At 37.2% G+C, this 27,089-nt stretch overlaps 2 protein-coding genes across 3 annotated transcripts; one reads left to right on the top strand and one right to left on the bottom strand.

The window, feature by feature from the left end:
* Positions 1–626: 626 nt before the first annotated feature.
* Positions 627–12,738, bottom strand: LOC130568987 (WD repeat domain phosphoinositide-interacting protein 1). The gene is given in 14 exon segments (XM_057358296.1): positions 627–1,853; positions 1,948–2,069; positions 2,360–2,467; positions 2,713–2,871; positions 3,401–3,508; positions 4,305–4,375; positions 4,456–4,548; positions 4,635–4,724; positions 4,727–4,734; positions 5,209–5,305; positions 5,514–5,680; positions 5,979–6,061; positions 6,814–7,375; positions 12,480–12,738. Coding segments are annotated over 13 exon segments (1,287 nt in total). The 5' UTR covers positions 6,873–7,375; positions 12,480–12,738; the 3' UTR covers positions 627–1,731.
* LOC130568988 (arf-GAP with dual PH domain-containing protein 1) lies at positions 8,102–27,008 on the top strand. 2 transcript variants are annotated; one of them, XM_057358297.1, is made up of 11 exons: positions 8,123–8,657; positions 14,857–14,987; positions 15,564–15,655; positions 17,774–17,856; positions 22,071–22,183; positions 22,834–22,980; positions 24,719–24,802; positions 24,980–25,042; positions 25,813–25,884; positions 25,985–26,213; positions 26,373–27,008. In XM_057358297.1, exons 1-11 carry the CDS (start codon positions 8,573–8,575, stop codon positions 26,399–26,401), a joined length of 1,128 nt encoding a protein of 375 aa, XP_057214280.1. In that variant the 5' UTR covers positions 8,123–8,572; the 3' UTR covers positions 26,402–27,008. The 2 variants fall into 2 exon arrangements, 1 of the variants encoding a protein (XP_057214280.1); XR_008964771.1 differs by lacking the exon at positions 26,373–27,008 and having other exon boundaries at positions 8,102–8,657; positions 25,283–25,884; positions 25,985–26,036.
* Positions 27,009–27,089: the final 81 nt, after the last annotated feature.

The raw sequence follows: 27,089 nt of genomic DNA, 5'->3' as shown, positions 1-27,089 counted from the left end.
TGCATTTGTGAGAAAATCTGCATGATCCCATGTGAGAAAATCTGCATGGTCACATTTGTGAGAAAATCAAGCTGAGAGAATCTCATAAAAAGATGAGACTTAAACACAGTACATTTATATGTTACACCTTTGCATTTTCTCTCTAATTGCATTATGTATTTGTAAAATGCTTTCTGTTTGTTTCAGAGTTGAGTTTCTTTTGCAAAAAATGCTGCGTTTGATGCAAAACGCTGGATTTGTTTCTTAAGTTTTGGCACAATTTTCGCTCCATAAAATACCTACTACGAAGTGCATTTTTTTTGCCCATACTGTGTGAAAATACTGTCTATGTAGGCAGTGGACTACGTTTTGGAACCCTAAAATAACTTACCTTAATGATCCCAAAGACTTTTAATTTGCCACGTGTTAGCAAAACCAAAGTACAGTTTATGGGACGTTTATGAAATTTAAAATAGATACTTATAGGACCACTACCTGTAATATTGTCATAAAATACATTTATTAAATACATGTGTATATAAACGTGTTTAGTAAACACTTTTTTACTTTATTGTTCTAATGAATGAGACATCCATGCATTTACCAACTCAAAGAAACAATTTGAATATGAATGGTCTTTATAGAAAATAAACCAGGTACACTTACGAGTAAATTATACAACTTTTGTGAAAATAAAAAAATTACAATCATTTTAAAATCTGCACAGCAAACAAAGACAAATATGCAAAAGCCTAATTGTTATTTTGTAAACTTTTATTAGACAGGGGTTCCATAAAAAACAAACATGTATTCAGTATACTACTGTACAACACCGTCTTAGGCCATTTTGCAAATAAAACAGTAAAATTACCCTGTTAATGAGAGTAGTTTATATGCATGTCTTTAAACAAGGTGAAAAGAGTCCCTCATCATGATGACCCTACTTCGTAGCTTAGCATTTCGAAACACATATGGAATTTATTTCACAGTTAGAACTGACAGATCTGACATATGTATTATACACACACCTATCATTTGCTCTAGATGCTGTACAACATACTACGTAATTTGAATGTATTATAAACTTAGCCTAGCTGAGTCTAATTCTTAATCCCTGCATTTGAAGTGATACTTCTATCTACCAGGCTTTTGTGTTATTGAGAATTTAAGAATGCCATTTCATTTTAATATATAATATACATATCAGTATAGCAAATAGGATGCAGAATTGTAACTAAATTATGTGATTCAATAATTAAAGTGTTACCAATAAAAATGTATTTAATTTATATATGGTATATATTTAATTCATGTGTAATTTGTTTTATATAAAATCCATTAAATTTAATAAAATAACTTTCATCTCACATAGAGCATGGTAAAAGAACAATTTGGTTCCTAAAAAGCTACCACAATATGTGATTCATTTTGTGATGTTGTAAAACATTTGTTACAATGACTGCATTCATTGTTTTGAAAGTATTATCTGATATAATGTAATTTTGTATGTTTTATTTGACTGTGTTGAATGTCTGTTTACTGAATTCAGTTCAGTAAATTCCTTGACATTTAAATTCCAGCTCAACTTCCTGTGCCATCCATTCAATTGATAAACATGATTTTATCAACAACTATGATATTTATATCCAAACCTAGCACTGCATAAAGCATTCTGCACTAATCTGTGCCTGTGCCATCCTTCAAAGACGGCATCCAAATGTTCTGAAGATTTTACGACCGATTTAAAAGACTTCAGGTGTTCTGAAAGTTAACTGGAGGAAACTCCTGTTCGTCATCAAGACGGACTGGTCCATCTGCAAACTCATGTTCTGGGATCAGCTCTCCTTTCTTTGCACCTCCATCCTCAGAATAACCTGAAAAACAGTTTTGGATTATCAAAATCATTTGACTAAATCAGACTGCATTCTTATCAGCAATGTGTATTTCAGATTTAGAGCTCTGACAAACCTGTGAGTGAACTGGAGGATGGAGAGTCTTGGCTTGAGGTTGTAGCAACAGTTGAGGCATAGGATGGGCTTCCAACCTCCAGATCTGACACCACTGGATTTTCATCGTCACTCTCAAACAATCTTTCGGATAAATATTATGCAAAATTATGTTCAACTATTCAGATTTCACACTAAAGGGCACCAGATCAAGGGAATATTTACATTTACATGGGAATAAGTATTTGTTACTAGTGTATGTAATGTAGAAATCTTACTTACAAAGTAACAGATTTTTTCCTATTTGATAACTTTATATAATTAAAACACAAAAATGGATTCCTAATCAAATTAATCCATTGCATCAAACATGTATAAAATGGTAATACAATTCCATTACAATTAAGATTGCATAATCATAATAACAGGCTCACCTGTGTTTTTTTACTAAATGACAGTGTCCATCTTCCTGGGGATCTAAACTGTATATGTAGAAATTACCATCTAAGGAAGCCACCAAAAGATGTGGAACCTTCTGGATACTGTAAACAATGACAGAAGTACAAATAACAACATTTAGGTCCAGTAGAGGTGCTCTAGTACAGACGGCTCTTTAGCCTCCTCGTTAGAGCGCCCGTCTCCCATGCCGGACCGATGCTGGTTCGAGGCCCGCTCGGAAAGGGGCGAGTAGGACCAGTTACACATTCTTACAACTTCTAATCTACTCTGAACTCATCGTCATACACTCGTAATATAAACAGTAACACCCGCTGTCTTTTCTACTCACATGGCCAGAGCTGATATGTTCTTCAGGCCGGACACACTGAGATGAACGGTAGCAAACGCTCTGTCCTGATGCATCATGTCTGACACCTGAGAGGGAAGGTACGTGCTGGCAGCAGAGAACATCTTTTCCATATACGAAGACCATGAGGGAGACTCCTTACTAGTTCACAAGTGCACAGAGGACATCATGAATAAAGGACAAGTTGTCTATTTCAAAGACAAATGATGAACTATACAGCTTAAAAAAAAAGACAAACACTGGTTGTCACCAGCAAAATATTGTGTTTTGTGATGGAGGTTGAGCTAGACTACCACCAGTCTGAAGCTCTTTAAAATTAAAAGGACAGTTCACCCAAAAATAAAAATTCTGTCATCATTTCCTCACCCCCAAGTTCCAAATCTGTATAGATGTATTTGTTCTGATGAACACAGAGAAAGATATTTGGAAGATTGCTTGTAACCAAACAATTCTTGGCCACCATTGACTACCATAGTAGGAAAAATGACAATGGTAGTCAAAAGTGTCCCATAACTGTTTGCTTTTATACGTTCTTCAAAATATTTTCTTTTGTGTTCAACAGAACAAAGAAATGTATAAAGCAATTTTTACTAATATACTATTCTATTCTATTCATATTATTATTGATGATATTTAAATAATATGGAGTAAAAGAAATGTGTGGTAGTACCTGGGACTGTGGGGTTCCAGTTTAAAGATATGAACAGTCTCTGTGTTACTGGAGGCGCATAGAAACTGTCCATCGGCACTGAATGACAAGGAACTGATGCTAACGTACCTGGACAAAAAAAATACAGTATACACATTTCTAAAGATAAGAGTTTACCCAAACAATTCTGCCTTCATTTACTCACTCTAATGTCATTCCAAACCTGTTTGACTTTTATTTTTACTGTTTCTTTAAAGCTTTAGACTTTAAAGAATTTAAAGCATCAAAAAAGGAAGGACAAGCACCATTAAGATATCCAAAAAAGTGGTCCATTCGACTACATTCAACCTTGTGGAACCTTCCAAGTGTTTGGCAGCCTCACAAACATTTTCCATGAGGAGGTGACCAAAACATAAGTCGTGGTTCACCTTTTGCTCCGGTGAGCTGTTAACTGCAGTAACTGGATAAGTACGGTTCAAACATTACTGCTTTTGCAAACTAGACCATCTGAATACTACCAAACTTTTTTGCAAAGTCACACAGGTTTCAAATGGCCTGAGGGTGAGTACTTTAAACAATGACAGAATTGGGTGAACTGTTTCTGGTAGCAGAAATTCATTTTTTATATAAACTGTTTAACAGCAAGGCTGGGTCTAGGAGGGAGATTTTCTTGGGACCTCCAAAAATATCCAGCTGCCAATTAAAATAATTAAAAATTAAATACTTATTATTAAATACTAAATACTTTATTTATTGTATTTTGAAATAAATAATGATCTGTCAATTTAATCACAGAAACATGTAAAAAATATGCTGGCACTGAACTATGATCATATATCTACCAGAATATGTGATTCCCCCAGTCAAGCCAGCCTATAGTACCAGGCCTGTATAACAGCAGTGTTAAATAATCTGATTCATTTACCTCTTCATTCCTCTGCGGAATTCAAACAGTTTGACTCCTTCGGGTACGCTGAAAACTCTTATAACAGTGCCCTGCATTATCACAAGACTAGTATCTCCAACAATGTCTGTCATGAAGTATATATTCAAGAGCACTACTTTCTTCAACTCACTTTTTCTGAAGCGCTGACCAGATTGGTTCCTGGCGCATTGAATGAAATTGCTGCCACAGGGCTGGCATAGGCGGAGATCATGGTCACCATACTCTAAAACAACATAAGTGGTACTGTGAGTGTAGATTTCCTTTAAGAGCAATCTAAGTTAGTCACAGATGGGTTCTTAACATTCTTACCAGATTCATAGCATCATAAAGTGTAATTTCTCCAGCGGTGATACTCCCAGGGTATGCCAGGTATGAGTTGGAATGATTGACAGAAGGTGCGCGCACAGGCCTATCAGAAATCAATTATAATATTGTTACTATGAATGGACTGATGACGATAAAAAAACAAAATTGAAATTATGACTTTTAATGACCACAAGTGTAGAAAGTTAGTTTCCAGGGGTAAAACTGGGATTGTGAAGGTGGGGGAACCTTAAATCCTTGTTTTAAGTGTGAGTGGCCAAGGTTCAGCCTTTTCTTACAGAGCTTACATATGATATATAATGGATTGATAGAAACACATCAAATCGAATTAAAGGGGGCGGAACAGCATTATGGACCAATTTTACATCAAGGTATTCACACTATAAACAGACGAATGAAAATAATAAAGAAATATTCAGCAACTGGTCATGAGCTCTCTTAATGGACTCCTTTTTTTTGGCAAATGGAAAAAAAATGAAAAATGGTCTCTATTGAACAAATAGTTTCAAATGTTATTGTTTTACTGGTAATAGGTACTAAAGTGATTGTCAGTGTTAACCTTTGGGGTTTGGTGGTGTGTTGAGAACAGACTTCAGAAGTTTCATGTCTTTGACATTATGGATGTACAGAGCCTCCTCCAAACAAACTACAAGTCTCTGAAAATGAAAATACATACTATTGGCATACAGCTGTCATTAAAAATTCTACCTGTAAGCTGATAACTTAAGGACAAAAGCTCAGAACTCAATGTAAATATACCAGGATCACTGGAATAGTTCACATTACCCCAAGTTTGTATTAGCAAGCCATTATACGTTCTAGCTTTCTGAAGAGTATGTACGTATATTTTGAGCTAAAGGTTACCTGACGGTTAAGTTTGACAGCGAGGATGTTGCTGGAGTAGCTGTAGTTACAGATCTCTGTGCCCTTCTTAAAATGGTAGATGTTCATTCGAAATGGTGTAGATCTGCTCACAACCACCAATAGACTACTGGAGAAGAGCCGCTCGGCAATGTACACATCAGGGCTTTCTATCAATAACACAAAGACAAAAAATATATTTTGTCAATAATAAAAAGAATTCACATTTTTTACTGTGTGTTAATTGCCTCTGTTCAAACATGTACATAAGAGTCTGAGATGACCTGACCCTTGCCTTAGTTCTGTTTATTTGAGAAACTTCCCAAAGCTGGCAGCAGTGAAATATTTGTGTCTGCCCTTAGGTCCAAAACAAACACACTTTATGGTTAAAACATTAAACACTGATAATATACTGTAACTGGTAGGCTACATGAACATGGTGTTTATATAAAATGCAATTTAACATACCGTCCTGATGAATACAATCCATTCTGTCAACAGAGGACAGAGAAAAAAGTCTGTAGCCATTCATACCGCCAACAGCCAAGGACCTAAAACCAGAGTACAGTGTGTGGTGTAAATACAAATGGATAATATAAACCGGTACTGAAAATAACTGTGATATCATTAACCAGGATTATATTATGCATATGACAATATCATAAACAATTCAGTTCCTGTATTTGTTTGACACACTATACAGGTTGTGGTTTTGCACCCAAAAGAAAAAAAATACAAGTTACAAACTCTCCCTCTTTGCCTCCCTACAATTGTACAGCCTATTGATTGTAAAAGGATAAAAAGAAAGATAAAGAAAATATATATGTTCATTAGACTAAGACACAGAATTTTTTTTCTTACAATATAAATATTGCTATAATATCATCTTGATTATTTTTCCACATTAATGAAGTAGTGAGAATCTTATATTGTGAAAGCTCAATATGTATTTATGGCCATATGAACAAATGACAAACATCCAACCAGTAGGAATACAGTTTTCCAGTATTTGAGTAGGATGACAGAGGGTTCCAGAACCTTTCAAGATTAAACTGGTTTTACATCACCATGCAATATAGAATATAATTGGAGATTTGAAACTGAGAAGGCCATGATCACTTATTTACATAATGTAGACTACACTTTTTTATTCTTTACAGTCTAACTCGGCTGCAATTTAGAGTAATAAATAAACGTTAATAATACAAATAAACTCAATCATTTAAAATGATTTTTATTCTTTAAAGTCTTAAGAAATCTCACAGGCTTCTGGATAACAACTTGACATAAATGAAAGCCTCACGTTATGTCCTGGTTGAAGGAGGCGCAGAGGAGCGAGTCTCTGAAGTTTTGGAGAGCCATCGGATCTCTCCCGGTTAGTGGCAGAACCGGATATCTGTACCTCCTGGGATCGGTTCGATCATCTCAGCAATGATTTAAATGGCAATACATTTAGCCAATATGTGCCCATATATTGTCTCAATTTACCGTCCATTAAAAAATAAACAAAATTTACTGGGCAATTTGTAAATGTGTTAAATTATTTCGAAATGCTTTTTTACAGCGTCCAGTTGCTGACATGCACAGTAATCAGTTAAAGCAAAAACAGATCACGTGACGTTCTTCTCGTCACGGCACTATTAAGAATCTTATTGGTTAAAATGACACGTCTATATCGCTTGGGTTGGACTTACTGATCGAAAGCTCTGTCTGATTGGCTTACACCTGTGCGTCTACGACGGCTAGTGTGCGTGGTTTTCAAAATGCCGCTGGTGATTGGCTGCCTTCTCTCTCAATAACAGCACGAGGAGTTGTTTTGGTCGAATGTATCAACCGCAGTTTGGACCGAGACGTCTCTGCCATGCCTACACGCACGCACGCACGCACGCACGCACGCACGCACAGACACAGTAAAGAAAGCATTATTGTGTTATGATTGTTATGTGAATTTACAATATTACATTAGTATATATATATAAGAAGAGAAACAAAGTGAACAATGACACAAAACAAATAAATAAGTGTAATAGAGAATCACATGGAAACTGCACACACACACACACACACACACGCACGCACGCACGCACGCACGCACACACACACACAAATGCTTAAAAATGGAAATAAAAAAGAAAAAGAAACGAATACTGTTGAAATATTTTTTTTGGAAATTATTTGCATTATTATTCTGCAGCTACTCATATTTATTATATATGTTATTGATATAATATTCAGCCTATCCACATTCAAGCACACCTGCATAACTTGTATATAACGCAGTATAATTTGTATACAGCACATCCTTACATATACTTCCTATTGTCCTTTTGTCTAATATTGTTCTTTTTGCCAAATGTGTATTGTCTCTCACATATTTATTTTTACATTTTGTTACCTGTGCCTGTGTACTTTTTTAACCTGTGCACTGGAAGCATCTGTCACTAAGACAAATTCCTTGTGTGTCCAAGCACACTTGGCAATAAAGCTCTTTCTGATTCTGATTCTATAAATCCGAGGGAAGAAATAACCCTTTTGAATTTCATTGTTGGTAAATGAGAAAGTAAAAACACACATCAGGTAATACGTTTCAGAGCAAAGTGTTAAAAGTTTTATTTAAATATATAAAGAAATACCTTCAAATAAATTAATGGTACGATACACACGTGTTATAGGACTGTGTCAGGACTGTGAGTCTCTACTCAGACTTAGTAACACCAAATCTCACCGCTAGGTGTCTCTGTTTATCCTATCTGTTTTTAAAGGAGGGAGGCGGTGAGACGCTCAATTCTCTAGAGTGAAAGAGAAGGATCTCTCTCTCTCCACCGCCAGAACCTTAAGCGCATAGACAAAGAGGAAGAGAAAGACATTTTAATTCTAACAATTCACATTCCTGTACTATTTGGATCTAAACAAGCTCATACCAGACTTGCTTTCAATCATTTTGCGGCGATTTTGCTTGAAATCCTTAACGCGATCATCGCTGTCCCATTCATCAACCTGCTCGCGATAGATAAGCCCTGCGGAGACGTATCGATCCCTTCCTCCGGTTCTGAAGACGAGTCATGGCGAAAGAGCGGAACAGCTGTGTGCTGCGCGATCTACGGCAACGACCCGGTAATGACATCTGTGCGGACTGCGGTGCTGCAGGTAAGGCCATCTCACCTGGGCAGCTGCTATGTGCAAAACGCTCGTGCCGCACCTGTCAGTGATCGATGTAGGGCTCTGGTATCTGCTGTCTGAGATTTGAATAGGCCCATATTTGAAGAAAGGAACACTTTGTTGCTTAAATGTTTATATTGTTATTAATACTTTTCTATTTTATTGTAATGTTTTTTTGTTTGTTTAGATTTGTAATTAAAAATATTTTTCTTTAACGTTGTTACTTAATTCTTATGTAAATACAATTTCATAGACAAATAATGTGAAGTGTGTAGAGGGAAGCTTTGCCTGTGACCACATGTTTGTATCTGGGGACTTCTAGAGTGTCATTAAAGTGATTCAGCATTACGTATGATGCTCCAGTCACATGTCATTATTGTGTCTTAGAGGGAAACTACATGGACCTTTCATTGTCACTAAGTTGTTCTTAATGTTGCTTGGCCCCCTCTGTGTCAGAAGCAGACCTGTGTTCCAGATGATGTGATAATAATATAGTTCTATACTATTTACAAACCCACTCGCCCCCAAAAGGTTTTAACAATAAGTGGTTGGGTGACACACAGTATCGAGTCAGTCGTTTATGTTGTATGTATTGCGGGTCGTTTGATATGACATTGTGGCACATTTTGAGGGGTGTTGTCAGATTCTCCCTGCGTGTGTGCGTGTGTGTGTGAGTGTGTGTGTGTGCATGTGTGTGTGTTTGTGTGAGTCAGAGCGGGTGACTCAGCTGTAATCTCAGGTCTCTTTGGATATTATACCTGCAAATCTTTTTGAGTGTGTGTATGCGTATTCTCAGATTAAAAAATAGATGTTCTTAGGTTTAAGTTCTGAGATACGGTGTTTTACTGTAGCCTACATTCTTCTCTGCATTGCAGGTTTTCAATACAGTTACACACACATTCACATACTCAACCTTACACACACAATGTCCTATTAAGACAGTAATAATATGGTGACTCTCACAAGAGAACTCTGGGAGTTTTGCCCAGCATTGGATGTCAGCCCGTTCGCTCTGTTTTACAACTTCGGGAGGTTTATAGGCTAGAAGAGAACTCAGCATACAGCAGAATTCATATCGGACAGACCAATACCCATTACCCACTGAACAACTCACTATACAAATGACAGAGTGGGTTTTTGATTTAAAGTTGGTTAGCAAATGTTCAAAATGTTCACACTTTTTCCACTCCTGATACTGTATGTGAATGTTTAATGGACATGTGTTATATCTTTAGTTCAGAAGACGGATTTTATACTGTGAGAGAATCCATGAGCCAACCCAATAAACTGTGTGTTGGTACCTGCGGGATTCTACTTTATGTTATTACTTCAAACTAAATAGACAGATGTCTGGCTCACTTCAGACAGAGGTATCATGAGAGGGTTTTTACACCACTCATTGTGAAACAGCGACAAAGAAATCCCCTAAAATAGGGAACGTTCAAACCACTTCTTTTGCTAAACACTGGCTCAAAAGTAATTCTAAATTGACTAAATGTGGGTTGAAATTTTAACCGAGCCTTGTTAAAGACACACTGAAGTGCCTTAAAAATGTGCAGCCTTTTTGCGTTGACGTAACTTACAGGAAGTTAGGGAGACATTGATTGGTTCTTCCCCCTTTTGATAGTGCCAATAGCGTTTAGTCTACCTCACAGCCTGGAATCTGATGAGAAGATGAATGCAGGGTGATGCCATAAATATTACTGATCTGTACTGGCAGAAGTGTGAGACTATTTTAAATGTGAATGTTGTCAATGTTTTGGGGCACAATGATTTATTCTAATGCAATATTGTTTGAGTAGAAGTGTGATAGTGCTCTATATCAGCATGGCTGTGATTCAGGCAGAGGCACAAGGCTGCAGGCAATCACAGCCTTGCTGATATAGAGCACTATCACATGACTACAAGAGCTACATTGCATTTATACTACAGTAACAGTTCGATGGCACAAGTGTGTAGATAAATCAGAAACGACATCGGAGTGTCTTTAAAATCCTCCGGTTTTTAAAGGAAATGGGGGAACTACTTTCTTCCACCACAAATTCCAACAGTTAAACAAACCTCGGTAGCTCTGCTACTAATTCCAAACCGTCACATAGTTTAAATTTGCGCTTTGTTGCTTTAGTGAAGTTATTAGTGAGAAATAATGAGACAGGACGTGCGTGTGAATGAAAGAGAGTGACTTGAAAAGGACACAGAGACTGCTTTATTCCCATTGCACTGTGGCACTTTCCATTGTTATATGATGTAAACATGCGCTTGTTTACTTTAGACCGCACCTCAAGACCTTCACGTAATTTCTTAAACCGTTCCTGAGTGCTGCGAATTGCTGTAAGAGACACTGCCAATTTGCGTGTGTAACTTTCAGTTTCACTTTCAGAAGTCCAACGTAGCTAAGTGGTGGAGAGAAGGGGAGTGAAACAAATGGTGAAGCGGTTCCCATGCTGATAATGGTGGAAATAATGCATGGCTCTCAGCCAGTCAGATTCGAGAACCAGAAAGAACTGTTGTATAAATAAGATTAACATATTAATATCAAAAGTAAAAAAAACAAATTGATTTCATGGCAACTTTATCACTTGTCACTTGGCGACATGTCAACAACATTCCATGCAATGGGACCCGCCGCGCGCTGTATGTAGATAGAAATAGCTCATTCTATGGTAAGAAAACCATAATGCTTCATTTATGTAAGGTCTTTATACACCTCTGAAGACATAGTTATGTATATTATATTGCATTTCTGTCAATAGATCCTCCTATAAACTACACACTGGTCCAATATCAATGCGAATGTGCCACATAAATTGCCCCACATTGTCTGTGCTTCAGAGGTGAAGTATGATGTGAGGTGTACTGTTACTTTTGTAAGATGTACAGTTTTTGTTTGGCAGTGAACAAACAAAAACGTGAAAAAAAGAGGGTCAGGAGCTATATCTTCGAACTAGAATGTCATATACTTGAAGGTGGGCTTGTTTAATTTGGGCCATTAAAGGGATAGTTCCCCCAAAATTGAAAATTATTTCATTACTTACTCACCCTCATGTCAGTCCAAACCTGTATGACTTAATTGTTTCTGCAGAACACAAAAGAAGAGTGCTGTTAACCAAACAACATTGGCCCCCTTTGACTTACATTGTCTGGGCACAAAACCACAGAGACATTTATCAAAATATATCTTGTGTTCCACTGAGGAAAGGATGTCATAGGCTACATGTTTGGAACGATGTGAGGGTGAATAAACCATGACAGAATTTTTATTGTCGGATGGACTTCCTTTAAGCATCCACCTAGTGTGTGGGTTAATATCCTCAGTGCTGACTCTCTCTTTTACTCACCCACAAAACACATTTTTTTTCCTATCACAAACACACACAGACAGACTGAATCTTTCAAAAATGTGACAGACACAAAATAAATATGGTATCATATATACAGTATATATGAGATGGTAAAAACACACATGAGTGATTCAATCTATGTACTGTATATTCAGAAAGCTGCAATTTGGTATGGGTCTCTGGGTTTCCGAGCACTTCTTGCAACTAATGTAGCAGTTTGAACAGTAGACTATTTAAACTCTGGTGTAGTGTAATATTCACGCTTTGTCACCTTGGCACACACTAAGTAAAGGTCAGAGTGTATAGTCAGTGCACATGTGTTAACCTGCCACCTCAACAGTCGCTTTTGACACAAATGTCAATGTCTTGACAATCTCAACTACCTCTGTGCTTTGTGTTTAATAAGCCGTGTTACAGAAGCTGGTAACACTTGCTTTAAAAACATGATAAGCACAATTCACAGTTTTACCTTATTTTGCTGCACACTCAGGAGTTTCCTGGTTGCAGACGGAGCCGCACCTTAAAGAGCTGACGATTGGCCAAGAATACAACCTAGTGGGTAAAAAAGAACAAAGTCCATTTCATTTGGTCACAAGTCTCTTTATCTCTCTCTCCCCTTTTCTCCTTCGTCCTCTTTCTTGCTGAAACAATACCGTCAGTGTTATTTTTTGTACTTGAAACTCGCATATGACACAGTTTCTTACAGATTGCATCTCTTTTCTGAAGTCAAAAAACCTGACTTTCAATTTATGTCAGTCTGTTTTGTCACAGTCGAAAGCCGGCACTCCCCTGCGTGCTCTCGGGGCGTTTAACTCTGTGGAAGAAGTTCTCAGCATTAGAAACTAGTCACACCTGAAATGTGTAAAACTTCATTTTTTTACATCCCCCGTTGTAGTTTCTCTAATGGGTGACACAGACTGAGCTGTTGAAGGGGCTGTCTGTGCCTTTGTGTACATGAAGGCGTGTATTTGTGAGTTGTGGGTGACATTACAGACCTTCCTGTCGGCCTGCTTTTGCGGCTTCGCTTGTGTTTAAGGTTTGGCCTGAATTTATATGAAGAAAGTTGACACGAATGGTCTATAATTAGCGTAGATGACTTTTGTGCTTCGTATGTGGTTCTTAAAGCCACTGAACATTTTGTCTAATTGTTAAATGAGGTCTTGTTGCAGTTGTTTTTTTACACACAAAAAAATACCTGTTAAAATCTGTAATATTCCAGCAGCTGGTGCATCACAAAAATGTGTGTAAAATAACATTTTTGTAAAATAAAATTGCATGTTTTTTTTGCAATTTTTTGCAAAATTGCAACCCAGCCCACATCCAAGTGTGACGTCAGAAGCCATGCCCATGTCACAAGATGTGTTCGACTTCATGCGGCGCTGAGCAGACCGGCCATATTGAACGCTGCATTCCTTGCCATTCATTGTAACGACAGTGGCGCATCTTGTTAAAGCGACAACGAGCAACTTCTGCTTACTGTTGCCCCACGTGGTTGATAAGCGGAATTGTCTGTTTACAGTGTTGTAAAAACTGTCGCAAAGATTTCCCGCTGGCAGCTCAATACGCTTGAGTTTGTTTACAAAGCCGACGGACCAGGCGGACCTAGATATGCTGTGAAAACAGTGCATAGCATGTATATACAGTATATATAACGACAACATTAGCCTACTCAACGACTGAACTGTTCAACATTTACGCGGTTTACTGGTCTGAACTAAAGAATCTGCTACTTTTTACCATAACACGTTTATTGTGTTTTTTTAGTCTTCATTTACAAGCACTACACACATTCATGACGAGACACGACAACATGCTAGCTATCAACACCGGCAACCATATATTATCTCTCAGCTAGTGTGAACCGGTGGTGCGCCAATGACACAGACTAATAACAAATATGTTCAAAAATACAGGACAGTAACAAAAAATGTACACTTACAAATCCAGGAGCAGGACCGCTAGGTCTCCATCTGCTTTGCAACCCGTTGCCTCTTGCTGCTCGCGCCACCGAGTGTAAGCCCATCCGATATTGATTCGTGACTGGCCTCGTGTCCGATCACTCTCTCGCTTTCTTTTCTTTGCTTCCTCCGACAAAACCTTCTTTGGTTTTTTGGCTGGCTCTGCCCTGGTGATGTTTTGTTTCGTTTCATCTTACTGTTAGCTCTGCTGTTGGCTAACTTCTCCCAGGCTACGAGTAAAACGTGATGTATGCCGTAAAGCAGGGGATAGGCGGGGCTTGTACCGGCCCGAACACTAAAGTTACAAGTGCAATTTCAGCCGATAGGAGGCTGCTTAGGTAGCAACGGCAGTAAAATTCGTCCAGTTAAAAGTTGACCTACCACTTAAATAATTTTAGAGACATTATTTTAAGGTCAAAAAGTTGCTCGTTGTCGCTTTAATATTAATATGTTTGAACACGCATAGCAATCATGTACAGTTTGACTGGTTTTACATTCTATTTAGTAATAGTACAGCGCTGTGATTAAGTATACAGAAAATCAGACGAGTGGACTGTGGGCGGTCCACATGCATGCTGTCTGTGGCTGAGACTACACCTGTGGTTACTTGGCTAGGTCACCTGTGTGAATGTGAGGGGAGCTGACCTTATACATCATAATAAAGTCCCATTGAAATTAGCATATTCGAAGAAAAAAAAAATGACTCAACTAGTGTTCCAACATTTTATTATCTAAGGGATTTTATTTGTGATTTGTAGTGCTTAGAATGTTATTGGTCACTGAATGTTCTTTAATGGTTAAAATAAATAATTATATTATAGTATGATGAGTATGTAAGTAAAAAATATCTCTTTTCCTTTTTTCTACTTTTCTTTCTCTTCCTCACAGAGCCAGATTGGGTGTCTGTGACTCTGGGTGTGTTTGTGTGTCAGGGATGCTCTCTCATCCACAGAAGTATCCTCAGCCTCAACCAGGTGAAGTCTGTACTGCAGGACACGTTTGATGATAAAGAAACAGAGGTGAGTCATAATGATCATAGAAATCTCCGTTTGTGTTTTGGAACTGTTTACTCAGATTTGTTTGGGCTGTTGGCTCCTGCAGAGCTGATTTGCTGCAGAAAAGCTGCTCTCCCTGATCTCCTGCAAACCATCCAAATCTGCAGTAGTTTGAAGAGCGACAGAGATTGATTGGCACTTTGCCTTTTTAAAGGATTACAGATAAAATCATTAGAGGACAACATGAGATGATGTTTGTGATAATCTTAACATGGAGATCATGGCTAGAACAAACCATTGAGGAACCATTGAACATGGGCAAACAAATGGCAGCCTGTTTTTGCATCTACTTGATACTTGTGATAATAAAAAACGTAATGTATCGATATAGTAGGCCAAAAGCCATTACATTACATACTGTACATTGAAGGAGAAAACAACAGAGTCAGATAAGAATCTAATATGCCATACAGAGACAGTCTAAATGTATTCACACAGTCGCACCCAACAATTTTCAAGGTAGCAGTCTTTTCAGAAAAATGTGAAATGCAAGTCATTCTTTGGCTGTTGTGCTTTCCTCCATACATTTTCTTTATTTAGTTCATTGCCTCTATGGGGAACGATGCAGCGAAGGCGAAGTACGAACAGCAAGTTCCAGCATTTTATTGCCGGCCCTCCCACACAGACTGCAGGTAAGACTGTATCACAAACAGCAAGATAATAACCTTGTCATATTACAGCATATCCTACACAAACCGATCAGTCCAGTCTTGCTATTGAACGTTTTTTAAATGTCGTGTCAAAGCACTTAAGAGTCACACAGAGAGGCTGTAGTTTCTCAGATAGCATAAAAAAAAGTGGTCCAGCAGTGTAAAAGTTTATTTCCTTCCTGTCTGCGTTTCATGTCTGTTGTGTTGTGTGGTCTGTGTGGTTCCGTGTTCACACACCAGATATTGTGTGTTCTCATAGAGTGTTTTGGTTTTAGGTCAACATGAAATCAAATTGATCTTATCCATACTTCCTGAATGCATGTCTTAATGTCTGACATTTGTTAATTCAAACAAAACAGATAATATCTTTTACAATATTCCACTGTCTCTTAGCTCGCTTGCTCATTTGGCTGATTGGCTGACAAACCATCCCAAACTTGGAGTACAATTTACCAAATCAGATTCAATTCAATTCAATTTGATTTATATAGCGCTTTTCACAATGTGCATTGTTCCAAAGCAGCTTTACAGGAGAAAATAAGAAAAACACAAAAAAGGTAAAACACAGCATAGTGCATGGTGTTTATAGAACAAGCAAGATTATTCTAGTAAATACTATCTAATAAATGCAGTTTCCCGGTGGTTTATTTAGCATATTTTGCATTAAGTGAATGCTTGGCTGAAAAGATGTGTCTTTAATCTAGATTTAAATTGGGAGAGTGTGTCTGACCCCCGAATAATATCGGGAAGGCTATTCCAGAGTTTAGGTGCTACGTATGAGAAAGCTCTACCCCCTTTGGTGGATTTAGTTATTCTAGGTGTTATCAAAAGTCCGGAGTTTTGAGATCTTAGAGAGTGTGATGGGTTGTAGTGTGGTAGAAACTCTGTTATGTAGGTAGGGACTAAACCGTTTAAGGCTTTATAAGTGATTAAAAGAACTTTAAAATCAATACGATACTTAATGGGTAACCAGTGAAGGGTTGATAACATTTGGGTTATGTTATCGTATTTTCTGGACCTGGTTAGAACTCTGGCAGCTGCATTCTGAACTAACTGTAGTTTGTTTATTGATGATGCAGGACAACCACTAAGCAGTGCATTACAGTAGTTAAGTCTTGAGGTCACAAATGCATGAATAAGCTTCTCTGCATCAGCAACACATAAAATATTTCGTAATTTGGCAACATTTCTAAGGTGGAACAAGGCTGTTTTTGTGACATTTGAGATGTGATTTGATCTGAGGTGATTTGATGTAATCAGATCAGATCAGATTAACTAAATGAATAAGTGTTTTTCATGTTAAACGTCATAGAAAGTCCCCGAGTTGCGGTGCAGGGGGATGGGACAACACTGATCTGTTTTTTTCCGCAGTATATAAAGGCTTTTTTAACTTATAATATATTCAAAACACCACAAAGCAACTTGTCGACACTGCACCAAGTAAAAATCAGTCTTAATCATTACAAAGAGCTTAGATGAGGCACCTAACCAGGTCCATACACATTGATTGTAATGGATTGTTTTCCCCCACGGCACAAACGGATATGACGTTGGAAAAAAATGTCTATATCCACACAAAAAGTGCAAAAAATTGCCCCCCATTCACTCCCATTCTACCGCTTGGAAGAAAAATGATACGTGGTATTATAACTCCGACTGCATTATTATTCGAGAAGAAAGTCATATTCAGTCAGGATGCCTTGAGGGTGAGTAAAACATGGGAAATTTTGTTTCTTGGCTGAAGTATCCCTTTAAAAGTCCAATGTGTCATTTTTTGGAGGTTCTATTGACAGAAATGCAATATAATGTAGTACATAACTATGTCTTCAGAGGTGTATAAAGACGTTAGAAGATATTTTGAAGAACGTTGTTAACTGGACCCCATTCACTTGCATCGGTTTTGTGTCCATACAATTGAAGTGAATGGGGGCCAGTGCTTTTTGGTTACCAACTTTCTTCAAAATATCTTCTTTTGTGTTCTATGGAAGAAAGAAAGTCATAAAGGTTTGAAATGACAAGAGGGCAAGTAAACGATGACAGAATTTTCATTTTTGGGTGAGCTATCCCTTTAATTCCTGTTGTGTTGTTTTTCATCGGCAGAATATTGAGGGAGCAGTGGATCAGAGGCAAATATGAGAGACAGGAGTTTATACACATCGAGAAACAAGAGCCTTATTCAGCAGGTAAAAGCCAACAAACACGACACTCTTTGTCTCCTTCTCTCTGCGCTGTTTTCTCTTGTTTTTGTGGGTGATGGTACCATGAAGTCATTCTCACATTTCAACCCATATAGCCTACTTCTCTTCTCTCTAGTTTGTTTGTTCCTGCTTACGCACTATTAACCCGGTGAGTTTTGTCTCAGAGGTCCATGCAGCCTCTAACCAGAGGAATCAGTTTTATTACCACTTATAATATCCTGTTTCATGGTTTTATAGTCTTATTTATCGAGTAGGGAAATCTTATTGGCTGACAATGATGTCATCTTTGTTACACACAAGCATGCATACACCCGCAAACCTACGAGATCATGCATCTGTGTTGTACTGGATTTCAGACCTTTTGTTTAATGTCCAAGAGATTTGCTGAGGGCTGTGTAATGGATGTTTTCAGACATTCGGGCCAGGTGCATTTCTGTGTGTGCAGGAATTTGAGGATTTGGACTGTGTGTGAATAGCACTGGCTACGCAACATGGCTGTTTGCATTGTAATAATTTTGTGAAACCAGACAAAACTACAGCAAATGGAAATGAGAAAAATGTCGTGGAGGGTAGAATATGTGTGTTGGTATTTCTGCATGGGCGACCTGAGTTTGAATACGCCTTGTGATTCAAAACTGTTTTCTCTTCCACAACCCCCTTCCACATTGTTTCATGGCTCGACAAAATGTAAAATAGTAAGTTGAACTGAAATGACTTGAAAGTCAATTTGATGATTTACCTTAAAACAAGGCACCAAAATGCTTTTGGCATTTCCATGCAAATGTCAACCTTTAGATGAAAAAATAAAACAAGCTTTTACCATATTGATAGCTCAGATGCCAATATTTGATAGTTTAAATCCCCACGTGAAGTTTTTAAAGCTTATAGTTTTCCATGGTATGTTAATTGTCACACATCCATAATTGTCCATATTCCTCATAAACGGGAACATGAAAATTAAAAAAAACTATTTTATGGTGTATGAAGAACCATCCCTTCTCTATTTGTTGGATATAATTGCTTCTGGTTTGTACATTTTGATTCACAGAAATCCTACGTTTCGTAAGTATGTTGTCTCTTAAAAACGTGCATGCTTTTGTCAGATCCATAACACATGTTTAAAATAGAAAACTTGTGCATAGAGTGATATTTTTTACAGACTGTTTTATAATATTTTAGATAGATAGATACATAGATTAATAGTTATGATAATAAATTATGATAAATTAATAGTATATTATATTATATTATATTATAGTTATACTGTAGTAAATAAATTAACACTAGTAATATTATTTATAATTAAAATTATAATAATAATTATTATTATAAATTAATAGTACATGATCATATTTATACTTGGGAATAATATCTACATAACTCAGACTGGATCCTGAACTGACTGATTGTATGAAAAATGAATAGACTCAATCAAACAATCAAATGCCTCTCTCTCTCTCCGTCTCTCTCCACCTCTCTCTCTCTCTCTCTGTCACACACTCTCCCCCTGTCCTTATCCCTTTCTGTCTCTTTGCTCAGCCCTGCAGTTTCCAGTTTAAATCAATCATTAAGATGTTTTGTCACAATGTGTCATTACTGTCTCTTCACAGAGAAAAGTAGGTACTAGCCACAGCTTACGTCTATCAGATAGATAACTGCCTCAATGCTGCTTTCTAACGCTTTTTAAGAAGGTGTCTTGGAATTAGGTAGCAGCGGTTGTGTATCAGTACAGTGAATATCCACACACTCTGGCTGCACACTAGTGTATGTTTGTTTGGAAGTCTGTGTGTGTCCTCGTTCGCCAATCAATGGCGTTATTGATCGGTCATGTGGAGAAGGCGCGGTTATCGATTGGTGAGGTAATGCTGAGTGAATGATTCATGAGCACTTGTGCTGTGGAGCAGAAAGAGCAAGAGGAAGAGAGAGAATGGAATATAAAAGTGACTTCTGGCTTACTCAGACTTAAGAGATTTTTGATGACCCTTTAAAACGTCTACAGCCACCCAGAATGCCCCAGCAACAACATAGCATCATGCAAAAAAAACATAGCAACAACCTGGCAACCACTCACAACATTTTAAAACTGTGAGATTGAGTTTTTTATTTTGGCTTCATACAGTAAGCTGTACAGTAAACTTAAACTTACTTTCTAAAAAATATTTTTAATAGAAATATTTTAATTGAGAAAAGAGAAAAATAACATAATGAGCTATTTCTATCTACCTACATACACCGCGGGTCCCCTTGCATGTAATTCGCCATGTTCTGTCAGCCATCGTAGTGTTTCAAAAGGGAGGGGCGGAGTTGAGGGGTTGGTTGCGGTTGGTTGCAATTCGCAACCTTGCGACTTAATATATGCTTTAGACAAAATTTTAAATATAGGTGTTTTTCCACCCCATATAAATGAAGAGATCAGTCTGTCTAACTTCTGAAAGAAGGATTTAGGTAGAAAGATTGGGACGCACTGAAACAAGTACAAGACCCTTGGTAGAATGTTCATTTTAACACAATTAATTCTTCCTGCAAGAGAAAGGAACAGCAAATTACATTTTTTGAGGTCTTTGTATCTTGTCAATTAGGGGGGCAAAGTTTTCTTTATAAAGGTTGTGGATTCCCTGTGAAATGGTTATCCCTAAATATCTAAAGCCTGAAGCAGACCATTGAAAAAGTTCCAAATAGTTTCAATATTTTAACTACCTGTGGAATACCTAGGGTCGGATTTGAAATATACAGCAGCATATCATCGGCATATAAGGATACTCTGTGTTCTACCCAGTTGATGCCAGTAAAATCCTGTGAGCCTCTTAGCGCTATACATAGGGGTTCAATGGCTAAAGTAAAACGTAAAGGATTTAGAGGGCATCCTTGTCTTGTGCCCCTTGAAACGGGAAAATAATCTGAACGTACCCTATTTGTGATTACAAATGCTTTAGGGGAGATGTGTACTAACTTATTCAGTAAGAGAAACTGTGTTCCAAAGCCAAATCTTTCTAGCACAGAGAATAAATATTTCCATTCCACCCTGTTGAACACTTTTTCAGCGTCTAACGAAAGACTACATGAGGAACAGGGTTGTGAGAGAGTGAATTATCCCTAACAATCTCCAGATATTACTAAAAGAATGTCGACCTCTGACAAAACCTGTTTGGTCTTTTGAGATGAAGTTCTCTATTACTGTGTCTAAACATAGAGCAAAGATTTTAGCTAAAATTTTAACATCCGAATTTATGAGAGAAATTGGCCTGTAATTACATTTTAAGGGATCCTTATCAGATTTTAACAGAATATTTGCTTCATTCAAGGTCTGTGGCAGGGTACCCTTTTTTAAAGAGTCCTCAAACATATCAAGAAGAATAGGGGCTTATTTATATGCCAATTTTTTATAAAAGTCTTTTGGAAAGCCATAAGGGCCAGGTTTTTTTTTATTCTGCATTAATGTGATTGAATTTAACATTTCTTCTATTTGTATGGGCTGATCAAGACAGGTTTTCTGCACCGAATTAAGGTTGGGTATATTTATATTGTCTAAAAATTCCAACATTTCAGAGTTGGATTTGGGGCTTTCAGTAGTATACAAATTTAAAAAGTAGTCCTTAAAGATTTTATTAATTTCAGTTGGATTAATTATTAAATCATTATCACTGTTACAAATTTGAGGTATAAATTGAGTGGCAGCTTTAGATTTTAAGTGGTGGGCTAAAAGTTGCCCTGCTTTTTCTCCATGTTCATATATATATACTGTATATATATCCCTTAGAATGTAATAAATACCATTCAGTTTTGTTTGTTGACAACAGATTTCACTGAGCTTGAATGTTTAACCTTTCCTTATACGGTCGGGGGAGAAGGAGATGAGAAATATAATCAGTCTAACCTAGAATCAATTAAAGCATCCAGTTTTTGTTTACCTTGTTTATTGAAAATTGAGGTGTATGAATTTATTTCTCCTCTAATAAGTACTTTAAGTATCTCCCACAGTTTGGATGCTGATATAGAATCTGATCTGTTGTGTAATAGAAAATGATCTATAGCTGTTGACAAAAATATACAAATTGCAGGATCTGATAACAAGATTGCGTTTAGTCTCCACCATTATACCTTAAACTTACTTTCTAAAAATATTCTAAAAAGATGTTAGACACCACATGTTCAAAACTCATGTCTCATGCTTTCTTTCTTCACTCTCTTTGCTTTCCTAGGGTACAGAGAGGGGTTTCTATGGAAACGTGGTCGAGACAACGGGCAGTTCCTCAGTCGCAAGTTCATTCTGTCTGAGAGAGAGGGAGCACTCAAGTACTTCAACAAGCAGGATGTTCGTTTTCTTCTTACACACACACACTTATTCATCTTAATGAGGACATGTCATGACTTGTTGGTTTAATATATAACAAATTATAATTAACATTTCTTAATTACTAATTATTCTAACCCAGGGGCGTTTAGCTAGGAAGATATGGAATGGAAAAAAGATGAGAAATTAAAAAAACAAAACAAATATTACAAAATAGGCAATAAAAAGTGCACATAAAAAATGTGGACTGTTCAACAGCGAAAAAAGTACTAGATAGTTTCAGACAAAAACAATGTTAATCTGCCTTCCTTTAATTTGCTGAATAGGTCAAACTGACTACTTAAGTTTTCATTGACCCTTCAATAACAAGAAAACATGTTTGTTTATTTTATTTATTTTTAATGTATGAGTCATTCTTCCTCTTGAGGCTCCACAGATGTCTCCAAAGGGAGCTGTGCGAGATTTAGCTCACTTCTGGGGGCAATTTTACCTCTAAAGCATAGTTAAATATACGCACACGCACATACTCACACAATAACTCGTGTTACCCAAACATCAGTCAGCTCCATAAAAATATAACGCAGGTCTAGGGACTCTCTGGTTGGTCCCCAAAATGTTTTGCCGTTCAGAAAGCATGTGTTTATGGCCGACTTATTTCCTTTATCTTCCAGGGGAAAGAACCAAAGGCCACAATGAGGATTGAAACTCTAAATGCTACTTTCCAGCCAGCTAAAATCGGCAACCCCTTTGGTCTTCAGATCACATATCTCAGAGACAACAGCACCAGAAATATCTTTGTGTACCATGAAGACAGTAAGGTATTATGCACATGTTTTTTACTACCCACTTAAAAATCTTTAGAATGTACTCTTGAATCTTTGGCCTCCATGGGTTTTATATTTACATTATATTTACCTATGCATTTGGTAGGCACTTGTCCACAAATACTTTTATCAGTATGTAAGAATCGATCCAATGACCTTAAGAAAGCAGGTAATGTCTTCGTCAAAGCTGTATTTTCAATTAAATATTATAATGCAATATGTTGCAGGTTAAAATTCAGTCTTGCTTTTTTTATTTGATCATTTTATGTTTTCCCTTGAGGTTAACTTAATGTAATGTGAGTTAAGTGTTTTTAGTTACAAAATCAATCACAGTGTATTTTTTCACAATTTCCACCTTTGGCTCTTTGCTTTAGTTGCTATACCTTCAAGACATACTGTACAGTATATATTTTGCATGTGAATTTACTTTGAGCATTTAGAGGTTTGCTCCAATAGATTTAATTGCTTGTCATGTTTCAACAGTATATTTGCAAAGCCTGCAAATATTTCCTCTGGTGTGTATCTTCCTTCCTTCTTCTGCCTTATTACTTTTTGTGACTGAGTTAGCAAAGTTACTAAATATTGAATAGATGTTGTTAAGATATAAATGGGGAAATATCATAAAGTTGCAGAAGTTGTTTATGTTGGTATGTGGACAGTATAAGGCGTGGATGAATAATCTTTTAAGGTTCAACACCACCTGCATGACTCCTGTTTTTGTTTAGAAAACATGAAGCTGTTAATACCTTGCATCACATAAATTTGTTCAGACTTTTATTAAAAAAAGATTGTAAAGAAAGGTGCATCAGTCCCCTGCGGGGGTACAAAATTTGATCTCAAAATTAGATTTTTCATTATATGAGCCATTTAAATTTTGGCCAAATGAAAATCAGATCAGACCATCCATGTAAACCTCTTAGACTTAGCTTTTTAATTTGTTATGCTGTGTTGAAGACAAACTTGGCTAGAATAGCATGTTTGGGCATTTGGGGCATTTCTGGTTTGTAAGCTAAACCAGATGATGTATGGCTTCATTGGTCATTTAACCGGTTCTATCACGGCAAACAGCACATGGCTTTTTGTTCTAAAAAAACATTCTTCCTCTTTTACCTTTTCCACTACCTTTGTGCTTTGTTTGTTTCCCTCAGTCTTTGTTAACAAATATAATTTCAACCTGAAACGTTTAATTTTATTTCAAGATTTCAAGCAAGTCTACAACAAAAAAAAGGAAAAGCAACACTGTTTATTTTTATATAATAAAAATATTTTTCGCTGTTCAGATATAAAAGAAAGATTTGACTTTTAGGCACCTTGTGAAAGATGCACAATGTGGAGGAGTTATAGTATCATAAAGCAACCCCTACTGGACACATCTTAATACTACAGAATATTCCTGTCATTCTTATTGTGTGTGTGTGTGTGGGAAGGGTAAACCCTACGGTATGGGGACAAAATGTCCCCACAAAGATGGCAATATCCAAAACCCTTGTCCTTGTGGGGACATTTTTTTGTCCCCATGAGGAAACAAGCTTATAAATCATACAGAATTAACTTTTGTGAAAATCTAAAAGAGCAGGAAGTTTTTTGTGATTGTTAGGTTTAGGGGGTGGGTTAGGGAATATGATATACAGTTTGTACAGTATAAAAACCATTGCGTCTATGGAATGTCCCCATAAAACATGGAAACCCAACATGTGTGCGCGTGTGTGTGCATGTGTGCGTGTGTGTTCAGGAAATGGTGGACTGGTTCACTGCAATCCGGGCAGCACGGTTTCATTACCAAAAGGTGGCATTTCCTGGAGCTAATGATGAGGACGTATGTGAAACAAATTTCTGACACATACACATAAAAATGACTTGTGAGGGTCTCTGTTAATACATATATAATCAAAATAGAATCCATGTTTTCAATATCAGTGTAATGAGGTGCTCACACAAACACACCTCTTGACATTGAGTATGTTTTTCTGCTCTGTGCATGGTTTTCATTCAGCTGGTACCAAGACTTACACGAAACTTCATGAAGGAAGGTTACATGGAGAAAACCGGTCCAAGGGTAAGTGGTTTTAAGTAGTTTTAGTGTTTCATGTCTTATATTACTTTGTGGTCTTTCGATATTTCAATGCATATTTTATCTATTTATTTATTCTCAAAGTAGCCCTGTAATAAGCTTAATTGTGTTTGGTCATCTAATGTTTATCTTAAAGGGATAGTTCAAACAAAAATGAAAATTTGGTCATCATTTACTCACCCTCTTGGCATTTCAAACCTGAATGGATTTCTTTTTTTTTTGCAGAACACAAAAGAAGATATTTTGAAGAATGTTGGTAACCGAACAACAGCGGACAACCAACTTCTATTGCATGGACATAAAACCAATGCAAGTCAATGGGGGCTGCCGTTGTTCAGCTACCAACATTCTTCTAAAAATTTTTTTTCATACAGGTTTAAAAAGACAAGAGGGTGAGTAAATGATGACAGAATTTAAATTTTGGGTGAACCATTCCTTTAAAATAAGCTAATTTAGGGTTTAATATGTGATAATGACCAGCTGAATCCCTTAAGGTGCGTTTAGATCGCCAGCGACTGTATCGCTATGTGACGCAAGTCTCTTGCTACGAGGTTGTTAGAATGCGTTCCTAGCTTTGGTTGCTTTAGTAACATTTATAAACAAACCCTGCAGTAACTGAGGAAATACGGATGACGTGGGCTCTGCTGCTTTACTCCTATTGGTAGTCGCCTCGCTTTGTCGCTGGGTGTCGCCGGCTGTCTGAACGGGGCGTTATTTATGCTATTGTTTACATTGATTTACATATGCTTTTTTAGCATACAGAAGGCTTTAAGAAAAGATGGTTTACTATGGACGATAGGAGGCTAATGTATTTTAAAGATCCCTTGGTGAGTGAATGATGCATGTTTTATAAATATAAAATAAATATAATTTCCAAAAAAAGTGTCCTTTTATTTTAGATCATATATGACATTTTCTTTTTTTTAGGATGCATATGCACGTGGAGAAGTTTTCATTGGCAGCAAGGAGAACAGCTACACAGTCGTACCCGGTCTACCGCCCTCCATCCAAGGCTACCATTGGAAGTATGGCATCACCATTGAAACACCTGACAGGAAATTTCTGTTTGCATGTGAAACAGAGGCAGAGCAAAAGGACTGGATCGCTGCCTTCCAGAGAGTCGTCAACCGACCCATGATGCCACAGGAATACGCAGGTACAGTATATATTTATTGCACAAAAAACAAACACGCCCATGTGTGCAAGATGAGTCATCGATATTCCAATAGAGATGTTACTGTTATTAATGTAAAATGTAATAAGCTACAGTAGTTGAATGCTCATAAATTTCAACAAAATTATTTCCTGTTTCCAGTTGAGGCTCATTTTAAACACAAGCCTTGATGCCGGCTGTAGACTCGCCTACATGGACAATAAGATACAATTCTGTCCAATGAATCTGCTGGACACATGGAATATGGGGTTTGGGGTGAGATCCGGACAAAGCAAGTCTCAACACGAACAAAGGAATGGCTCCCTTCCTACCTTTATTTATTACTAATTCACTGAACTGTTGAAAGCATCTTTGTGTCAACAGAGCGATGACACCGAGGATCAGTTATCATGAATGTCCCTTAGTATGTGTGAAAACCAAAGCAGACATACAGTCCTGGGTGCTGTTAGCCAAGCTACTGTATAAATATGGCATGTGAATGTTGTTCATCCCTCTTTCACGTAACATTTAATCTCAAACTCAAAACGCAGGTACTGTTTTGCAAAACTCCACAGAGCTGTTGCATTTTTTTCCCAATAACTGACCGATTAAGGACTGATGTTATTTATTGGAATACTGTATTGTACTGTATATCCAAGCGAATGCTGCTGTGAAGTATAGTGGAATCCTCAGATGCTACGCAAAGTGTGTTTTGTTGAATAACCCTAATGTTATTTCTGTTTACATGCAGTTAAAGGGGGTTTGGGATCTGGTGCTGAGTAAACTACTTAATATTCATATTGTGTTAGTTGTCATTTTAACAAGGAGAGAACATCATGTTAGAAACCCAGAGTTTTGAAAGGTAGGCTATGTACATTC

This window comes from Triplophysa rosa, linkage group LG18 (assembly GCF_024868665.1).
Source record: "Triplophysa rosa linkage group LG18, Trosa_1v2, whole genome shotgun sequence".
NCBI classification, from domain to species: domain Eukaryota; kingdom Metazoa; phylum Chordata; class Actinopteri; order Cypriniformes; family Nemacheilidae; genus Triplophysa; species Triplophysa rosa.
Note: the sequence above shows the minus strand (reverse complement) of the source record. Positions and strands in the feature narration are given on the sequence as shown.